We start from the raw sequence: 20505 nt of genomic DNA on the forward strand, positions 1-20505 counted from the left end.
ACTGTGCTTTGTAAGGAAGGGGCTGTTATCTCTCGGGAGCAAAGGAATCCCCTCGGGTGCATCGGGAAGGAACATTTTGTTTTCTCTGCCAGCAACAACCCCGGTGGGGAGGATGCTCCTCGTGTTCAGCCCCTTCCCTCATCCTACATTCATGTGTGCTTCCATGAAAATCAACCACTGCAATGTCCAGTCGCATTTTGGGCTGATTCCAGGAGACTGAGCTATTATTGGAATGACCAGCTTCACTCGCCATTAAAAATCCCACTCTGCTCAGGAACGAGCATGGGGCCAACGCTGTTACACCCCTAAATGTGCTCTGTGCAAATGATGCGTACCTGGCAGCAACGCAGCTCTGCCTTCCTTTACGTGACCTAAAAGCTGATTTTCCCCCAGCTCGGAGGCTTTTCCAGCCCTTTCCATCACACCCGCCCCCTTTGGCCTCCCTGCCATTATCACCCAGCGAAACGTCCGTCTGTCCGTCCCCTCCCCGCGGGTACCCAGGGAGCCGGGGGGGAAATAATCACCCCGCAAAATGAAGTCCTGGGTTGTCGCTGCCCACCCCCCCCCCCCCCCCGGCTAATACGTTTTGTGATGTGGATTTGTGTCGACAGAGCGAGACGCCCGGCTCTCTCCTCCTGATGAACACGTCCCGCGAGGACAATGATGGAGTTCCTGCGAAATTTTTACCGCTGACCTTTTTCTCCACGGAGGAGCGGGAATGCGTCTCCGAGCGAAGGCTGGGGACAGCGGAGAGCATGTTATAATGCTGGAAAATGTGACTGCGTCTTTGTGGAATGCCATTTTCCCCCCCCCCCCCTTTCCCCTTCCCTTTTCTCCCTTTCCCCTGTTAGGAAAACGCAGCGCTGAAAAGTTGAAAATTTAAAGCGAAAAATTGCAGCCTGCTCCCCGCCTCCTTCTCTTCCCAGCTCCGTCTGAACAAGCAGCCAAGCTGTTAAATGCTTTTACCTGCTGTGTCCGAGTCAAAAGTTAAATAATGTGTGAACGAATGGGGAAGGAAAACACGAGGCGGAGAGGGGGCGCGGGAGAGAGCCCCTCTTACAACCAGATAATTGTTACATTACGAGAAACAAATAACACGCTGCTCCTCTCCGGGTCTGTGTCGGGGACATCTTGACAGGTACATCTGAAGTTAATTACGTGCCTCTCGCTGCTTTTCACCCCGCCGATGGGGCCGGGTCCTGCAACCACACGCTGGTTGCCACATCTTTTTTCTTCCCGGGGCTCCTTTGCTGCTCCTCGATGCTGGGAAGTTTTTGCTCTCTAATCCTGAGGATTTCCAGTTGTGTCGAGATGCTGGTTTAACCCTGCTCGTTTCCACCAAATTCGCCCTCACCCCACGTCCAGCACTGCCACCTGCAAACCTCACCCATCCCACCTTCCTCCCCGTGGCATGGTGGCCAGGGTGTGTGGATTATTGGGTTTAAATGCATGCAGTTGGGCTGGTGCTGTGACTGCAGGGTTTTGGTCCCTTTTTGACATGGAGGGCAGGATTCATCCCACCAGCATCAGCGACCAGACGTCCCCAGCTGCCCTGAGCTGCCTTTGTGTTTGCTGGAGAGCTTTTTGGAGGGCGGCTCACCTGTCTTCTCCCATGGCTGCGTTTAAGATTGTACCACAGAATCCCTTTACATTGATTATAAATGAATCCTGGACATGACTACTTTGGATAGAGTGGACATGCTGTGAAATGGATTTGGTCAGACATCTCCTGCCCCACGCATAGAAATGTGTGGCACACACATTAAGGATGCTAATTTAGTCTCCCTCTTGTTTTAATATTGCTTTTATTGTGGCTCACGTTCAAAGCGATGAGGAGTTCGGGGAGTAGAAAGGAGAGGTTGGATTTCCTTCAAACTCTTCCCCCGAGACCTGCGTTTGTCGTCCTGGATCAGTTTCTTAAAAGGAGGGACCAAAGTCAGGAGACTGAACATGAAGTGGCCCGAAATGGGCAACTTCTCCTCCCCTGCCTGTGTCAATTGGGATGAACACAGGGCTGCCCAGGCTGCCCCTCCTCGAGGATTGCCTGCACTGCTGACCAGGAGGACACCAGAAGATGAGTTTGAGTCTATCCTCATGGTCCTCACCCCCTGGGGCGAGCTGTCTCGAGGGTCCTGGTGGGCAAGGAGCGTGAGTCTGAACCCACGCCGTCCACAGACCTCTAGCATTATCCCAGCTGGCTTCACACCCTGCAACATCAGGTTTCACGCTAGAAAACACCACTCCGGTGGTCTGCAGCACAGCCCACATATTATTTCAGACAGCTCGACTTGGCCAAAACACACAAAACAGTTGTTACGTCTTGGGGCCAGAGGGGCAGCACGTGAGCTAGGGGAAAGCTGGCAACACGAGCTTCAGAGCAGGGATGTGCTCCAGATGGGACCAGCTGAGTGGTGTGGACACCCCACAGTCCATACCCTCATCCCCAGAGGGAATTTCTGTCCTCTGTTATTTGTCATTGTAGACACGGCCACTGAGCCCCACCTTTTGGGGCCTCTGTGTCTCTTTGCAGGGTCTTAACCACTTTAACCACTGCTCCTTGGGGGAAGATGTCTGGCTACATCCACATCACCAGGCCACAGGGTGAAACGTTGCCAAAGACTTGCCATCCACAGTCCCAGGAGCTTTTTATGTTGGTCTAGCTACATCCTCCTCCCAGGACCCATTCTTGGTTGGCATGTGCTCCCCTGGATCATGTCTTCTGGCTTGTGTTTGTATGAGCCCAATGTAGATCAAAATAGATCACCTACACTCAGTTTAGATGCGTGCCCTCCCCTTGGAAAGATATGATGGTGAGGAAAAGCATGAAAAGCTTTTGCCCCTTGAGTCCATCTCCTATGACTTTTGCTTCAACTTTGAAGTTCAGATAAAACCAGAAACTTGAAAGAAAACCTCATCCCAAAGCTTCCCAGAAGCAGTTTCCCTTAGCAGCCACAGAGAGACCACCAGGTGTTTGCTCGGGGCTGGCGTGCTTTGCTCTGCTCCTTCAAAAGCTTTCAGGAGAATCTCATCTCCATCTCAACCCCCAAGCCCAGACGATCTTCATCTGCCCAGAGTTTTGCTTGGCATTTACACCCCTCTAATAATGATATTTCTGTTCTTCTGGGCATCTTCATCAATACAAATGGAGCTCTTATGTCTTTGTACTCCAAGGGTGAATTTTGATGAGCCCCTTCAGCTGTTACTTGAACTCACATTATGCATGTACTACGACCCTGCCTTCTGGCTTTCTAATTTGGTTGGAAAGCTCCCACAACAGCAACAACAAAATCAATTGCAAGTAAATAAGCAGTGCCACATGCTCCACAACAAATTTAAAATCAATTGCAAGTAAATAAGCAGTGCCACATGCTCCACAACAAATTTATGATCTGGATACCCTCAAGACTTCTAAGTAAAGACTGCATTTTGTTTGTTTGTTCTTGTTTTTGTTTTTCAAACATTTTATTTGGCAGATGTTCCTGGACAGCCAGGGCCCAGTGGTGAACTGAACGAGACTTGTAGCCATGCTTATGAGATTGCAAGCATTCCTAAGGGTCTTGGAGAGAACACCAAATAAAATAGCTTTAAATAAGGTTGAAGGCACTTTATCAAGATTTCTCTTTCTTCTTCCCCCAAGGGCAAATGTATCTCACAGGACTCTTGTCTTTCTATCACTCACAGATAGACAGGAAAACAACTCATTTACGTTCCCTCATCTGAGCAGACCTGCCTCTAGCCTACCATGCATTTTTAATATTAGTCCTAAAAACATTCCAGGTACAGTTCTAGATGCTGGAGGGATTTCAGAAATGCTTTTGTGCTGCATGCCAAAATGCTAAAAGCAGGGCTAGATTGTGTCATCGGTTTCCAATCAAGCCTCTCTAGGCCTCTTGTAAGTTTCTGAAAAAGTTACATATAAAATAGTGAGCAAGGACTTCGACATAGCTTAAAACTGAGGTTCCTGGTTGCAGCTGCTGTACATGACTTGGGGTGCTCTCCTGAAGGACCTGATCCTGTCTGGGTTCACGTGGCAGCAGCAAGGAGAGGAGAATACTTTTGCTTGGCTTAGCTTGCCCATTTGCTCTGTTTTGTACCAAATTAGATCATCATATTTTACAATTCCATCCCAAGCAGGAAATCTAGACTACGGATCAGTGGCTGCCCTAATTTTTATTGGCAAATCATGATCTTTATTGGTGGAATTATGAGCTAACTGGACTTTACAGTCTTTGTGTAATGAAGCCAATATATTACTACCAGTGTGATGTTTTAAATTTAATGTATCAAGGAACAAAGGTAGCTTTCTTCTTTTCTTTTTTCTTTTCTTTTCTTTTCTTTTCTTTTCTTTTCTTTTCTTTTCTTTTCTTTTCTTTTCTTTTCTTTTCTTTTCTTTTCTTTTCTTTTCTTTTCTTTTCTTTTCTTTTCTTTTCTTTTCTTTTCTTTTCTTTTCTTTTCTTTTCTTTTCTTTTCTTTTCTTTTCTTTTCTTTTCTTTTCTTTCTTTTCTTTTCTTTTCTTTTCTTTTCTTTTCTTTTCTTTTCTTTTCTTTTCTTTTCTTTTCTTTTCTTTTCTTTTCTTTTCTTTTCTTTTCTTTTCTTTTCTTTTCTTTTCTTTTCTTTTCTTTTCTTTTCTTTTCTTTTCTTTTCTTTTCTTTTCTTTTCTTTTCTTTTCTTTTCTTTTCTTTTCTTTTCTTTTCTTTTCTTTTCTTTTCCTTTCCTTTCTTCTCTTCTCTTCTCTTCTCTTCTCTTCTCTTCTCTTCTCTTCTCTTCTCTTCTCTTCTCTTCTCTTCTCTTCTCTTCTCTTCTCTTCTCTTCTCTTCTCTTCTCTTCTCTTTTTCCTTTTGTTTTGTTTTGTGTTCATTTTCGCTCTTCTCCTTTTCACTCTCTTTTCAATCCCTCCCTCTCTCCTTCCTTCTATCTGTCCTCTACTCCTTCCTTCCTTCCTTTCTCCCTCCCTTTCCTTCTGTATTGACAGCTACTCTGTCAGTCCAACAAGGAAACAGCTACATTGACAAAGTGATGGGTATGAGAAGGAGAAAAGAGCCAGTAATAGTAAGATGCAATGTTTGTTTATTTGTTTGTTTGCCGGTACAGCTGTGGTGAGAACTGCATCTCTACCCAGCTTGATCACACTAATACATTATATGGATCCCTAAAACCAGACATCACAGATGCTAAAGTTTTGGACTCTTCTGTGTTGTTTTTCAAAGCCAGAGATCAAAATTTAATCCTGCAGTGCCGGTGGTTATGCTGGTCTGAAATGACAAAGGCTTATTGAAATCCCCTGCAGAACAGTGTTTGGTAGGGACTGCGCTGTCCATCAGAGAATCACTGAACAGTTTGGGTTGGAAGGGACCTCAAAGATCACCCAATTCCAACCCGGCCATGGTCAGGGCCCCCTGCCCCCAGCCCAGGCTGCCCCCAGCCCCATCCAGCCTGGCCTTGGGCACTGCCAGGGCTGGGGCACCCCCAGCTCCTCTGGGCAGCCTGGGCCAGGGCCTCAGCGCCCTCAGAGGGAAGAATTTCTTCCCAACGCCTCCCCTGAGCCTCCCCCCTGCCAGGCTCCAGCCGGTGCCCCTCGTCCTGTCCCCCCAGCCCTGACAAAGAGTCCCTCCCCAGCTTCCCTGCCCCCCCTGCAGGCCCTGGCAGGCCGCTGGCAGCTCTCCCCGGGGCCTTCTCTTCCCCAGGCCCACCACCCCCAGCTCTCTCAGCCTGGCCCCACAGCAGAGCTGCTCCAGCCCTGCACTGAAACACAGCAGCTCCCAACTAAAATACTGGCTGTAAGCTCAGCCCCAGAGCTCTCAAATGCCCTTTGGAGCATCACCTCTCCCACCACCGTCTATGCAAGACCCAAAAGATCTCAGAAATTTGCTGTAAGTGCTTGAAAACAGCTGGGGTGAACAACCCCCCTCCCTTTACTTTCCCTGGGGGCTGTCCCAAGGAGTTGCAATCAAGGCCAAGGAGAGAAATAGGGACACAGGCTGAAATCACTAAATTGCTCAGCAGTGATAAACTCCAGCAAGACTTTATGTTTCACCTCCAAAAAGTAAAAACAACAACAACAAAACACCAAAATTAAATCCAAACCCCAGCCCTTTCTGGGGTTTTATTTGTTTGTTTTCAGTCTGGGAAGAATCACAGCAGTGGGTTGTGAAGGACGTGAAGGATCAGGCCCACGTTGTTACCAGAGGAGCCAAAGGAGCACTTATGGCCTCTCTGATCCTGGGATGTGTTTGCAGCATGAGCAGCGATTAAAAGCCACAGTTTATTTATAAACCATGCAAAATTAACATGGGATAATAAACATGGAGCCCCACAATGTTGGTTTCACAGTCTCCATCCAGAGCAAAGCCTTGCTTTAATATTGCCTTCACGTATCTTTAGCGTTTAACGTTTACTTAATTCCTCATTGTTAAAAACCCCAGAGGAAGAATGGGCTAGTCCTAGCCTCTTCTGGACCGCAGTTCTGAGCTATTAATCTGTCATGTCAGTGTATTTTATTAATACCGTTTTCCTGCGGATGATAGGTAGAATGCACCATAAGTCACTTACCATCTGCGGTGTAAGTGTGTTGTAAAGTATCTTTCTTCCACAGCCTATTGCTTTGATAGATTAGGGGTTTGTACAGCCGTGATGCCTCATCCCATCAATTTTAGGCTCTCAAGAGAGCCCTCGCGGCCGAGGTATCTGCTCACCGCAGAAGTCTTTAGCGGCATCATCCTCACCATGCCCCCACAGGCCAGGAAAGTGCTATTACACCCGCTGTCCAGATGAGGAACTGGTGGCCAAGCTGTATTGCTTTAATTAGGAGCATTTTTTTCCTTCTGCTCCATCCCTGTGCAGTGGGGAGAAATAAGCAGGTCTAGAAGGGAACAGACTTGTGGAGCTGGGACTGGAAGCTTTGCATTTGGTGTCCTCCGGCATCCCAGCCATGGAGCAGCATCCATGGGAGGAAAGCTCACCCACCGCCTCACAACATTTTAGCTGCATTTACAAGCTAGGTGCCTCTGTGCAAAGAATTATCTCAAGATAAAAAAGGAGGAGGAGAGAGGCACCACAATGGAAAGTCATTTTACTGCCTAGACAAGGCATCTGAAGAAGGTGGGCTGAACTGGAAGACTGCTTGCCCCATCCCACAGTAACTACAAGATATGATTATCATTGCACTTTTTTTTTTTTTTAATTTACATAGGTCAGGAATTTGTGAGTACCTGCTATATCACCAGTTTCCATTCCACATTCCCTGATGCAATTTACCTCAGTAAAGCCCTGTCTGTGACATGGTTGTGCCTATGCCATGCTCAGCTTTGTTGAGTCCTCGCCTTGGTTCCTCCTTCAGGACAAGACTGCAGAGCCGGTGGTAAATTTGATCCACTGAATGGAAGAGTTTTGGCCTAGAAACCAGATATTGGTGGGCTGGAGCTGCTGAAAAACCCCAAAACCACCTGAACCAAAGTGGTCTTCTTGGGAAAACTCAGCCCTTTGGAGGAGGGCTTCAAAGATTTGTATATATTATATAAAACATAGAGCAAGGGGGAAAAGATGCTTTTTAGTGACATATGTCTAACAAAACATAATGAGTGTAGGCTTTGAATAAAAACATATTTAAAATGTGTTAAACAATTCCTTGTGAAGAGCTCAGGAACAGACAGTTCAAACATGAGACACCCGTGAGGATGGAGAGCAAAAATGTCAGTAAAAGGAATAAAGAGCATCATCTGTAATCTGTAGTCTAGGAGATGCTGAAGAGACTATGGCAGGTTAGACGTGGCATTGTCCAGTTGGATTTTCCCCATGTTTCTGTCCCCAGATATCATATAAGTGAACCATCTTTCCTTGCTGCCCGTCAGGACTCATCTCCCACACTGTGATATGCTCAGCCCCCCCAAAGCTCTCCTCTGTGTGAAAGGAATTCAGCATACTCAGAGTTAAATCAGATTTGCTATCCAGCCAAGACCTGGCAGCTGAATTTCAGCCCAGCACAAGCTTTTATGATCAAATTATAGACCCCAGGAAAAGAAAAAAAAAATAGAAAAAAAAGCCAGTCTGAGGTCTATAATGGAAATCGTGACAGAGCCATGATTGTAGTAGCAGGAACAGCATCATTGTATCACAGTCATAAACTGGTGCCATCCCGTGGGGAACTATAAAAGGAAAAAAAAAGCATCTGAAGTGCCCTTGGTACTCCCAAAAGGTTTGAGGACGTAGGTGCCACGATTAGATGGGAAAAGGGCTTTTTGCCAAGACAAACTTTGAAGGATGAAACCTCCTTACCCCCGTCACAAAACAGCACCTGTGGTGTCTCTGCAGCCCCGTGTCGAGGGAGGCAAGCTGCTAAAGCAGCCCCTCCATGAGGGGCTTAGCACTGCATGGACAATGGATCTGTGGTTTCTGCATCAAAGCTGGAGCAAGAAACTCTGCTCAGGTCAGCTCTTCAGCTCTTCTAGCCCTTGAGATGGAGAAAATTAAACATATCAATTTCCAGGATGGATGGCACCAGCTCCACACGGATAAGCCCCAATTATACGAGGCTAAGCAATGCTGGATACAGTGATATTTCACAGTGGAGGTCTAACAAGGTGGAGGTGCAGCCTTTTCCAACATTTAAGTAGAAAAAAAAAAATAATATAAAGCTTCTGGATCTCATCTTTATTATTATCTGGCCATAAAGGGAGGGAAAGCATTTGTGAGCTGCTTGCAAATCCCAGCTTCTGAACTCCTGTCCTGCATCCCAGTTTTGCAAGAAGCTTGGTCCATCCTCTCCAGTACCTCTTAAAACCATGGAGCAGAAATTACATTTTGGCTCCGGCAGAAAGTGAAAGCCGAGAATGATACAATAAAAAAACAATGGCCACATTTTATTGCCTTGCTCACCCATGGTTTCTTCAGCATGACTTATGGAAGCTTTGATTTACGCTGGTGCAAGCTTTATCTGCTGCTGTCTTGGCCAGCTCATTCTTAATACTGAGACCTGTGGGCCTCTCCTGCCTTTCTTGGTTAAATAAATTAAAGCAAATATAAACGTTAATGGAAGCCACTTTATTTATGGCTGGAGTTGAACACCGTCTCTTGCACCATGGGTCCAATCCAAAACCCATTAATCCAAAGCCTACTGACATCACTGCATCAAGCCCTATCCTTTGTGCTTTTCCTCCTCGTGACAAAAGGGGCAGCTAAAAAAATAATTTTCAACGAGATTGCATTATCCCACCGAAGTCACTTTGCACAAAACGTTCAACCCTTGGCACCTCTGGGGAAGCAGAGCACTGGGGATATTTTAGTGGCTGTTGTTTGAAGGCTGAAGATATTCCTCCCGCAGTGAGGCCTCCCCCCTCTCCTCTCCATGCCAGCCGTCCCAGCCTCTAACAATCTCCTCGGGAAATGTTTTGCAATGCATCACCCGCTGTTTGTGGCCAAACACTTTTTTGGCTCCTCCGTACAATAGAGAACCTACTTGTAGCTCTTCAGACACTTTCTCAGATTGTTCCATGCCAGCCCTTTACTTTTTTGGCTTGGCTGGACGGAGAGATCTTTCTGCTGTTTTATTTTTTTTACTGTTATTATTTTAATATTATTGTTTATTTAGTGATGCTTTCTGTCACACGTACTTGGATAACTGCTGCCTTGCCATTGCAGTGTCTGCTTTAATGCAATCTGCTATGCTCCTTCCCCTTGCCCCTATATTTCACCTTCCCCAAATCCCAAAATAAAACCACACAAAAGCAAGTAAACAGAGCAAGATTAAAAGAAAAAGACAATACAAAGGCAAAAAAAAAAAGAGTAGAATAACATGGGAGTTGTCCTGTAGAGTATTAGGATGAGTCAGTAAATGAAGCTGTTGTGTTTTCAAATGGAAATAGCAAGTTCTGATTTATTCTCATAGCATAACATTTTAATGTTATTGCCACCATGGGATGGATGGGAGGAGCAACAGAAGGATGATCAGCTCCCCAGTGAGTACGAATTATTATAGTTCACCAAGGCTCTGGCTCTTCACATCTGATCATTTCTGTTGATATTAATAGAGCTTTTCCACTGAGTTTCGTGGGGTCTGGATGCAGAGGCTGAAAATCAAGAAGAAAGTTTTTGGTCGGACATCCTGCATGGGGCAGACCAGGGAATCTCCCCAAAATGATCATGGCTTCAAGCCCCCAACTTCTACGTTGTTGTCCAAGGCTCTGTGGGCTCAAGGAGCTGGCAATCTAACAGATCATGGCCATTCAAGGAGGCATGAGGCTTTCTATCTGTTATGGTCGGCATTTAAACATGAAGAATACCATTTACATTGCATCGCTGGCATTTGGGAGCCCTGTCTTGAAAGGGCTGGCAGCAGCCTGGTGAACCCCCCAGGTTCCTGAAGGTGCCACGAAATCTCCTTAGACCCATCTCTCAGGGTTTGGTGAGGACCAGGGATGGAGACAGGATCATAAGAAGGGATTTTCCATGGTTTCCTCAGATATTTGTGGCTGGTCCGTGAGAAAAGCCTGATGATCTTTTCTCTTCTTTCTCCATGCACATCAGCAGCAGTGGGCTGTGGGGATATGCCCAGGTAGGGCAGATCAAACAAGTCCCCATTTCTCTTCCCCCTCATCTCATGAACTTAATGAACTTAATCTTAATTCATCTTAATGAACTGCCTGCAATCAGCACGCCAAACCCTTGTTTTTCTGACCATAGTGATGAATGGCTTCCAAATCCGTCATTTTGCTGAGGACGGAATGAGCTCCATGAATATTTACACTGCAAATAAATTCAATTAAAACAGCTTCATGAATATTTGTGGATTCCATGCAATTAAGTGGCCAAGCTGATATGCAATGGCCTATGTTTTCCAAGAGCAGGATGGCATCCTAGCGATAGTGTAGCAGTGCTATGAGGAGGCAAAAGGAGCAAATGCCTCCCTGGGTTTTCAAGCCACCCCATAATTTACCCCTGTTAGGGTTCTAGGTTAAAAATAATGTAACCCAGTGCTCAGGCAGGCCCTGAATCCGTATGACATCTTCGGAAATACTATACCTTGCTCAGCACCTATTTCATAATCATTTCATGAAAATCATAAATGAAATCATAATTTCATTTTGGCACACGATGCAGCTGTCAGAACGCCGAGGTCCTTGTCCACCGGCTCAGGCTGTTACAAACCTTATCGTGACATCATGGGTGAATGTAAACTGCAGTATTCGGTTTCACTAAAGTAAAACAACGGTCGGACAAGTTGTTTAGAGAGGTGTGCATGTCTGCGTGGGGACACACACAGAGGGGAGATGAATGGATGCTCTGCAGGGCCACTCGCTTGGAAGGCTTCCATCGCGGACGAGGAACCAAACCCCACAATCGGGTGTTTGGAGGTGAACAGAAATCCCAACTGAGCTGTCAAGGTGGGAGCAGACAGAGAGCACACCACCCCACTCAGGAAAAAAAAAAAAAAAATCGCTCCTGTCAACAAAAAGGACTCATCTGCAATATTTTCCAGGCTGTTTTAGATAACAATGAAACAACAAGCCTGTGTGTTTCTGGGAAAGGTTTTCAGAGCATCCCCTTGAAGACTGTTCCTTAATAAAACTGCCTGTTGGAAGAGAAGATGCTCCAAAACATGGATCTTCAGGCTTTTAAAGAAAATCAGACCAGGTTTTCAGAAGCTGGTCTGCCAGCAGTGCAAGTGGATGAGCATCTCCTGGTGCCTGTATCTGTGACAGGTCTTTAGGAGAAACCCTTTAGGGTTCCCTATTTCTGGGAAACCATTCCTATTTCTGGCCAGGGTAACCTGGCCCTAATTCTGCCTTGCATGAGAGTTCCTGAGACCAGCTGCCTTGCAGCAAAACCTGGCACAGCTCTGTCCCGGTCCATGCATCCTGTCAAAGTCAGAATGAGTTTGGGGATCAGGGACTGGGTTAAAAATGGCCAGAAATAGGGATGTCTAACAAATGTCTTGCTCACAGACGAGGTGTTTTTACTCTCAGCCAGCATTTACAAAGCTGGGATCATAACAAGAGATGTTCCCCTGAACATTTCGCAATATCCCTCCTATTCCAAAAAGGTTATTGGGACATTTTATCTTTTCCAGTTGGTCTCCATCTCTCTGCTCTTGCAAGTCACTGTTATTAATTACACCTCCACGATTAAGCCCCCTGCGAGGAGGACTCCAGCTCCTGCTCTGCAGCAAGGGAGGGGTTACTGGACTTCTTCGTAGGGAAGAATCACCCCACCCTGAAGGGATCATTCAGCGTTGGAGAGAGGAGCTGACAGCTGGTTTTTATTAGGATGGAGGCCTTAAAAGGCAGCGTTGGGGTAGGGGTGGGACGTTGGGTCCGAGGGAGAAGCTTGCTCTGCTCATTCCACAGGCTGTGGAGGTCGGGCTTGCTCAGTTTCTGGCCAAATGGCACAGGAGTCGAGAGGCTCTGCTTTGGTTTTCTTCTGCCTGGTCATGGGAGAGAAGAGCTGGCCCCCTCTGGGGCTCCAGCTGGGCACTTCTGCAGTGCAGGCGATAATGCTAAAGGCAAGGTGGGGGAGAGAAACCCCACTGAAATGGGGGCAGAAGGAGATATGGCTCTGAATCCTATCCCTTTACAGGCAGGTACACGGGATATCAGTGCCCAAAAATCTCTGTTATTTAAGGGCAGGGTTAGGGGGGAGAAAAGAGGCAGAAGAAAGCAGAGCTGTGAGGCTGCAGGCTTTCATACCACTGTGATCTTCTGCAAGATGTCTGGTGGGGGGAAATCTCAGGTTGCTGCAATCTTACAGCCCTACAGGGCTGGCCGCGCATGCCAGAGGGAGGACAAGTGGTGGCCTCGTCCCCTTTCAAACCTGTCCTCGATATGGGTACAAGGGAGTTTGCATATAGCCTCTGTAAGTTGTAGCTGTTGTCACCATAGTCTGGGCACTGCAAGGGGAACCACTGAGCTTTTGTGCCACTCTGGCTGCACCTTCTGGGGACAGAAATCTGGTTTTTGTTACTTAATATACAGCCAGGCACTTCTCCCTGGATGCAGTACAGAAGTAAGGCCAGGAAGGGACGTATCCAGTCTAGTACCAGTGTATTTGCCCCTTTGGAGTATTGATGCTTGCTCTTTGGCAGCCTAGAGGGAACAATCCCCATGTATTCACCTTGGTCTTGCTTTTAATTTGGAGGAACCTCAGTCTCTGAGTCCTTACTTCCATAGATGTTCCTGCTTTCAAGCGTTTTGCAGAAGGTTCGAGCATCAAATGGTCCTTGTTTGTTTTCCCTGTCAGAAGACAAAGAACCTGGGTCAATATTCAAAACCCGTACAAGTGCATTCATTTGGTTTATTTTAGTACATGGAAAAGCCTTTAAAAAATTTATTAGTGCTTATAATTGAAACTTAGAGGCATGGTAAAATACTTACGCTGCAGCCTGTGCCTGAAGATGACCAGGATAATTATTTAAAACAGGGGAATGGCATCCTGTCACAGGGCCCGCTGTCACATGCCTCGGCACTTTCTGGTCACTGGTCCCAGCTAAATAATTAAAAAAATAATAATCCTGAACATTTATAAATGGCTCCTTCAACTGTCACATGCAGAACACACACTAATGCTGGGTGAAGTGTTATCCTAACCCCTCTGCGCGTGTGATGGCTTACATAGCTCATTCGTAGCACGCAGCATCTTGAAACTCGCTGATAAAACCGTAATACCACACCCCACAGTATACATAACCATGTCATGTTAATAAATATTTGCAGAGTGCCACGGCTTGGCACAGCGCTTGGGAGATTTTTAAACGAGGGAGCACGGCCCCCCGCTCCAGGAGAGTTTACACTGGGGTCCTGGTTCTGCGCATGTTTAATGTTATCGTGAGTCATCCATGGAGGGGCTTCTCTCTTTGTGGGGGGAACGGGAGAAGAAGAGAGGGTGAGAAGACACCCGCAGAGAAACTAATGACAAATGATGCTACCGAAGGCAGCATGGGTGGCATTAGTAATAGAATATGCCTTTTTTTTTTTTTTTTTCATCTATGTGTTTGGTTGAGCTCTTCAGCATCTTAATGGTAGCCGTCTCTCAATGGCAATGTGTGGTTTGTGTAGTTTGTGGAGGTCTGTAACAGTATTAGGGCTTCTGCAGGGGGATGCAGGAGTCACCCCGTTATGTTTGGGGGACCCTCTCTGTGCTGCCTGTGGTTGCTTTGAAGACCGATGTCCCCTCGCCATGCACTCTCCTGGTGCATCCTGCCAGATTTTGAGGGGTTCATGTCTCAGGGATCCCAAACCTGCTGCAACAGATGGCCACAAAGCTTAATTTCCAGCCCAACTCCTTTCTGACAGGCTTAAAAATTTCCTCTTACTATCCCAAAAACATTTCTCGAGATTACCAAGGAGAAGATATTCCAGACACTTCCTTGAGGCTAATAATTATGTCACTTTGGAAATGCAATCCAGAAAACTGTGTCCCCCTGTCTGCACCTCCAATAACGGGCCGATGCTTTCCTTCCCCATGTTCTCCCATGTCTTCGCGGGCTGCGGTGCTGGTGAGGGTTGTTTTCTCAATGACCACTTGCTTCCCATGGGGCTTGTTCAGCTGGCAGTCCTAAAAGCTTCCGGGAAGTCTCAGCTCCGGTTTATTTATGGTCGCACTGGTGTGGCCAGCTCTCTCCCACGAAAATCCCGTGGAAGATGGTGAATCCAGTTATCTTCTGCGGATGAAGATGGCAATATGTTTCACCAACAAACGCACTAGGAAACCTAATGAGTGCTAAACTTCTAGATTTTAGCCCTTTGCTTGGCACTCAGGTCCCATCAAATAACCCTCTACATGCACATAGAGGCAGCTCCCTATTTCCACTGTGCCCGCAAAGCATCCGTGTTTTGCCATCAGACCCCGATGTGTGCGTGAGCAGCAGGAAGCAAAGACCCTCAGTGGTTTAGCAATGACACCCACTACTCAGCAAAGCACTTAGAGCACAGCGTGTCACATAGAGATTAGGAGGAATTAAACACGTGCTGAAAGGTTTTGGCACATCAGAGCCCGGGGGCTTGTCTGTGCAAGACATTGTCTGAGATTAAAGGTTTGGGGTGGTTTTAAAGTCCCTAAAGCTCTTCCTGAATAACTCCCTATATGCATGTGGTTAGTCTAGTGCATATATCCCACACGATTTATGTATCCTATATAACTTTTCTCACTATTCTTCTGGTTTCGTACTCTTTATCCTACCTTTTGACCTTGTATGTCCTTCTGTCTTCATTGTTCCTTATTCCTGCCTCTACACCATCATCGCTGGCCACCCAGCTCCCATCGCCAATACCTAGGCCATGAAGGTGGGACGTGCCTTGCCGTGCTGAGTTCGCACAGCCCCTAGCACAGCAGGTGCCTACTGCAAAAACACGGGTCTTACAGCTACTGCTGTCTCCCACCTCTGCTCCTGTTGGTTAATAACAACTGCATTTTCCCCCAAAAGACTTGAAAAATTAAGGAGATTTGGAAAAAAGACTATTCATGGCGAAACCGGGGCAGAAAGCTGAAGTGTAAGAGATATTGCAGACAATTTCCCCATGTAAATGAGTCCTCGCTGATGAAACACATGGGGAGGAGGAGGAGGAGGAGCTCCTGGGGGGCAGTGGGGTGGGAAGAAGGTTGGGAAAAGGGGGGTCTCAGGAACTTTGAGCACTTGGAGGCATCTGTTACACATGGACAGATGCACACACTGCAGAGCTGCTGGCAAACTGGGTCTTACACAAACAATATAGGGCTTGGGGAATTTGGGACTGTGTATGCAGGGTTCTTTACAGCTCATGTAGGAAAGCCCATTAGCGATCCTTGTATATGAACACAATCTTTCCGGCACAAGGAGACATACATAAAAGTATTATCCCATATAAATAGCTTTTCCCAAAATAGACCTTAAGGAAATTTACTCTGAGTCTCTTGATGCTAGGATTAAAGCATTCATTCTCTTCTTTCCTTTCACCTGAAATCCATGATGAAGCAAAACGACACAGGTACTTTTGCAACTGGTGCCAATTTGTTCACAGGCCAGAGCTGACACAGAAGTCATAAATTCAGACCCATGAGGTTGAGAAGCCAGACGTGCTTCCTTTTCTTTCCCCCTTTTGTTTTTTTGGAGGCACGCAGTCATCAAGCCTCCATCGCTGATACAGGCATGAAAGGAAAAATCAGATCTCGGCATCTGAACTTTCCCCTGATTAAAGACAGATCAAAGCAGAGGAGGTTGTGAAAGCCGGCGGGACTCGGGAGGCAGGACGTGCGCCTGCCGCCGCGCTGCGACTGTGGCGGCGAGATTTCTTAGCCTCGCAGGAGAAGCAAATCCACCTGCCAGCCCCGCGCGTGAAAAGTATCTTTGTCCTTTAATTGGGACGGCAGCCTGGCGGCCCCGCTAATCATCCTCCGGAGAGGCCACGCTTCCAAGTTTCCGGTTGAAAACACCAGCTAGCCATTTCTGTTGCTAATCATTAACCGCTCAATTAAGAAGGAGCGCCCCGCGTGGCCCCCAGACCCTCGGAGGCAGCGGCTCCACCACCACTGAGGACCCCCCCCCCGGGCATCCCCCGTGACGGGGGGGAATCAGCTCAGAGGGAGGGCTCCAGGGGGTGCCCCCCAAGCCTCCACCTCCCAGCCTCGCGTGGAGGGTGGGAGTGGAGCCCCCACGGAGCCTCGCTCGCCCGCCCCCGGTCCCTACCCTAGGAGGGATGCGAGGGGCGCACGGCGCTCCTGGCCCGAGCCCTTTGTTATGCTAATCCGGGCTGACATCACGCCGCATATCAAAGCTGCGGGGACCGCATATAAGGAGGCTCCGCGGGCGCAGAGGCAGAGGAACCCCGGCCTCCGCTCTGCCCTGGCCTCTGCAGCTCCCGAGCAAACCCCAGTGCGGAGGTGAGGAGGGGGACGGATATGGGGACGGGCAGCGAGCCGCTGCCGGGACCCCCGGTAAGGGATGGGGCGGTGGACCCCGAACCCGTGGAGGGGAAAGAGTAGGGGTTGGGAGAAAGAGGGGCTTTGAGGGGTGAGTGGGGTGTGTGGGGGAGTTGGGGGATTTGGGGTTTGGAGGCTGCAAGGGAGAGGGGAGACCCAGGGCGGGCAAGGGAGAGGGGAGACCCAAGGGCTGCAAGGAACGGGGGAGACCCAGAGGGTGCGGAGGTACCGGAGACTCAGAGGCTGCAAGGGAGAGGGGAGACCCAAAGACTGAGAGAGCGGAGACCCAGGGGCTGTGATGGAAAGGGGAGACTTGGCAGGGCTAAAAAAAGAACGGGGAGATGCAGAAGTTTGTAGGGACATCTGAGATCTGGGTGCTGCAAGGGGAGACTCGGGGCTGCAAGCGTGAAGGGAGATGCAAAGGGCAGCAACGGAGAGAGGCGAGCGGGAGGCTGTGGGTTCGCAGGGACCCCCGGGGGCTGCAAGGGAGAGGGGAGATGCAGAGGGTTAAAAGCGAGGAGGGAGAGCCGGGAGCTGCAGGAAGAGGGGAAGCTGCATGGAGAGGGGAGATCTGGGGGCTGCACCAGCCCCACACCCCCTGCTCCCTCCCCCTGCTCCCCATCCCCAGCGCAGGTCGTGCGGGGATGCAGTGCCCTTAAAAGAAGTGGGTACAGGTGGGTGTCTTTCCTGCTTGGGTAGGGGAAGTTGGAAAAAAGGTGGGACGGATACTCACAGATTTACGTACAGCTCACATTGCCTATTCCCATCCCGGCACGGGGCTCTCGGAGGTGTCAGATGGGAGCGATTTCTGCGTGCAGGGAAGGTTTTCTGCACGCAAGAGCGGGGCTGGCTGCAAACAGCCCCGGGGTGGAGGGAGAAGGGAGCTCAGAGTTAAAAACGGCGCTGGTCTGGGGAGTCCGCAGGCCACTTGCTGCTGGTTTGATCGGTGACCCAGAGCTCTCCAGAGCTGTAAACATCACGTCTGCCCCGACGAGTCTCCCTCCTTCCCTCCCCTTGCAAATTCCTCTCGCAAATGTAACCTGTGCTGGAGCGAGTGGAAAAAGGAGTTATTGCCTCCCCAAATAACAGGGGCGCGATCGCTGGCCAAACTTGCGGCTCTTGGGTTGGGGGGGTAGATAATTTCCATTCCTTCCTGGAAAATAAAAAAAAAAAAAAGATTTTTTCTTGCAAGGCAGGAACCTGTGATGTTGGCTGGTCAGGGTTAGTGAGACCATCTGAGACGTTTTACACCCGCCTCTGCGCTGCTCAGCAATTCAAGGGAGGGAGATAAGGGGTCTGAAATATCTAAATGGACACTAAAAGACATGGGCAGGATTAAGGGCTGAAGGTTTCCAGTGTGCTCGCGGAGCAGGGCGGGAAGCAAAGTGCTTCCAGAAATGAAAAGATAGAGAAATACCCAGAACCGAGCAGTGTGGCTGGATGCTTTTGGGAGCACATCAAGGGACACCTCGACCCCAAACCCGAGCGGGCATTAAAGAAAAACAGCCCGTGGCGATGAAATCCTGCCTCCCTTGTAGTCAGCCGAGTTCTGTCTTGGACTTCAAGGGAGCCGGGAACTCGCCCCTAGAGGTTATTAAAATCCTTTGTAATAACAGCACTTCTCTGGTAACCCTTTCCACCAGGCGCTGGGGTTGTGATAGCCAAAGAGCAGCCTGAATGGAAAAATACACTGCAGATGGCAGAGAAAACACCGAGGAATATTCCTTTCCCTGCTCCCCAATTGCTTCCCGAAGTGGGCATCAAGGCAGAAAGGGACAAATCCGGAGCTGGGGCTCAGGTGGGATGTGTTTGCCCCAGGCTAAGGGGTGGCAAAGGGGTTCCTAAAATGATGCTGATGGCTCCAGACATTCCCCATCCCAAATCCTTTCCGAGGGGCATGGGGGGAGACATGGACATGGCTTGGGGATGCTGGAGAGCCCCTGGTGGAGCAGGCAGGTTTTTCTGCTTGTTTTACTCTTGGCTTTCTCGTGGGGTGGGCTTCTTGTTGGAAAACCACCGCAAAGACCGCAAAGAACAGCCCGGAGCGGTGTCTGAAGAGGATAAGTGAAGGGAAACCCATTTACTGCTATTAATGCCGCTGCCAAAGCAAGGCGTGCCCCGGAGACAGAGAGGACCCTTCTAAGAGTTTGAGTCCCGCACCTGGTTTGTTTATTTGTTTGGGATGAAGAAGGAAAAAAGGGGGGATTTGGGGGGGGGCTTTTGTCTCCTCCTGGCTGCTCCCCAGAGGCGGCAGTGGGGTTGCATGTTTACCAAGCCGCAGCTCCAGGTGCCCGAGGACTTGGAAGAAGTGAGAGGCAGAGTTAATGAGGTGAGAAGGAAAGCAGAAGGGAAAGAGCAAAACACATTTTGTTGTAACAGATCAGCCCGAAACATCTGCAGGGCACGGGCACCTGCGTTAGTGGGGAAGTGCAGTTTTTCTAATTCGTCTCCTCTGCAGAAAAAAAAAAGGGGAAAAAACTCCGGAGAGAAGGAAGGGAGAGATGAAGAGCTAAAGATTTGGGCTCACCTAAAGATTTATCTTTTTTTTTTTTTATTATTATTCACAAGCACTTGCAGAAACCTTTTGGAGAGCGGAAAAAAAGTGAAACAGCGCATGAAGCCTTGCCATATGCAGGGTTAAATGGAAACACACAATCAGACCATAACTCAGGGTGTAATTCAAGCCATACGTTTTGTCTGTCTGTTGACTCGCAAGGTTGTATCAAGGCTTGGCGAGGGAGGGGACTCGGAGGGGATAATCCAAACTTCTCCGTGATTCATAAACCACTCCTTTGCAATTTGGATAATAGATCCCTCTTTAGCAGTGACTTGCTAAGCTTCAGAGCTAACCAGAGCTCGTGCTCTCTCTCTCCTTTCAGGTTGTGCATCTCCAAGGAGGGGCAAGACCCGCACCGAAGGAAATACACTGCACAGAAAACTTGGAAGACTCCTTTTTTTCCCTCAGAGAAGCTGATTTCCTTCAGAAAGTGGGGGACGGTGGGGGAAAATGAAGCCAAGCCCGCAGTTTTTGTTAGCTGGTTTTCTGTCTTTGATTCTGCAGACGGGGATTTGCTCTGGGATAAAATGGATGTAAGTACCTGGCTATTTCTCAGCATTTTTAGACTAGTCCTTGCTGCTCTGTTACCTGGGTTTGCAGCCCTCGGTGCTGCTTGAGGCAGGCTGTAAAGCCATTTAAAGAGCAGAGAGCGCTGCATTTCTCCAGCATTCATTGATTGCAAGAGTGTGTACCGGGGGCTCGTGCTAACAATATGTCTCAGTCTTTCCAAAATATGCATGGTTTGGGGTTGCTTTTCCTTCTCCTCATTGCTACCAAAGAGAAGCGCACACTTGAATGCTCACATCAGCCACTTAATGAAGTTTCTAGCTGCAGCTCCTATCATGCTGGGAAAGTCTCCCGCCGGGACCGCTGGTCGTGCTGAGTAGGAGCTGAGAGCAGGAGGGAGGGCAGCTGAGATAATGCCGCCTATCTCCAGCCATAGGGGATGCTTGACAGATAACATGTTTTTTTTGTGGACCTTTTAACCTTTGGGTTTGGTGAAGGGTGTTAAAAACGAAGCGGGGGGGGGGGGGGGGGGGGAGAGGAGGGTGAAGGAATACCAGGGA

General features: G+C 48.4%; 1 protein-coding gene and 1 long non-coding RNA gene across 5 annotated transcripts in view; one reads left to right on the top strand and one right to left on the bottom strand.

Annotated features, from left to right (window-relative positions):
- Positions 1-8082: 8082 nt before the first annotated feature.
- On the bottom strand, positions 8083-18608 carry LOC125180517 (uncharacterized). 2 transcript variants are annotated; one of them, XR_010828467.1, is made up of 5 exons: positions 17615-18608; positions 14418-14647; positions 13362-13473; positions 13102-13220; positions 8083-10528 (listed from the first exon to the last, which is right to left on the bottom strand). It is a non-coding gene; the product is annotated as an uncharacterized lncRNA (long non-coding RNA). The 2 variants fall into 2 exon arrangements; XR_007159107.2 differs by having other exon boundaries at positions 8083-10737; positions 17615-18607.
- Positions 16770-20505, top strand: part of WNT11 (Wnt family member 11) — a 32513-nt gene continuing 28777 nt past the window's right edge. For all 3 annotated transcript variants that reach the window (XR_010828466.1, XM_048051078.2, XM_066990016.1), the window contains exons 1-2: positions 16770-16896; positions 19761-19971. Coding sequence is in view for 2 of the 3 variants with exons in the window: in XM_048051078.2 (XP_047907035.1) it covers positions 19889-19971 (83 nt within the window). In the remaining variant the exon portion in view is untranslated. The remainder of the gene's footprint in view (positions 16897-19760; positions 19972-20505) is intronic.

The sequence above is a fragment of the Anser cygnoides genome, chromosome 1 (assembly GCF_040182565.1).
Source record: "Anser cygnoides isolate HZ-2024a breed goose chromosome 1, Taihu_goose_T2T_genome, whole genome shotgun sequence".
NCBI classification, from domain to species: Eukaryota; Metazoa; Chordata; class Aves; order Anseriformes; family Anatidae; genus Anser; species Anser cygnoides.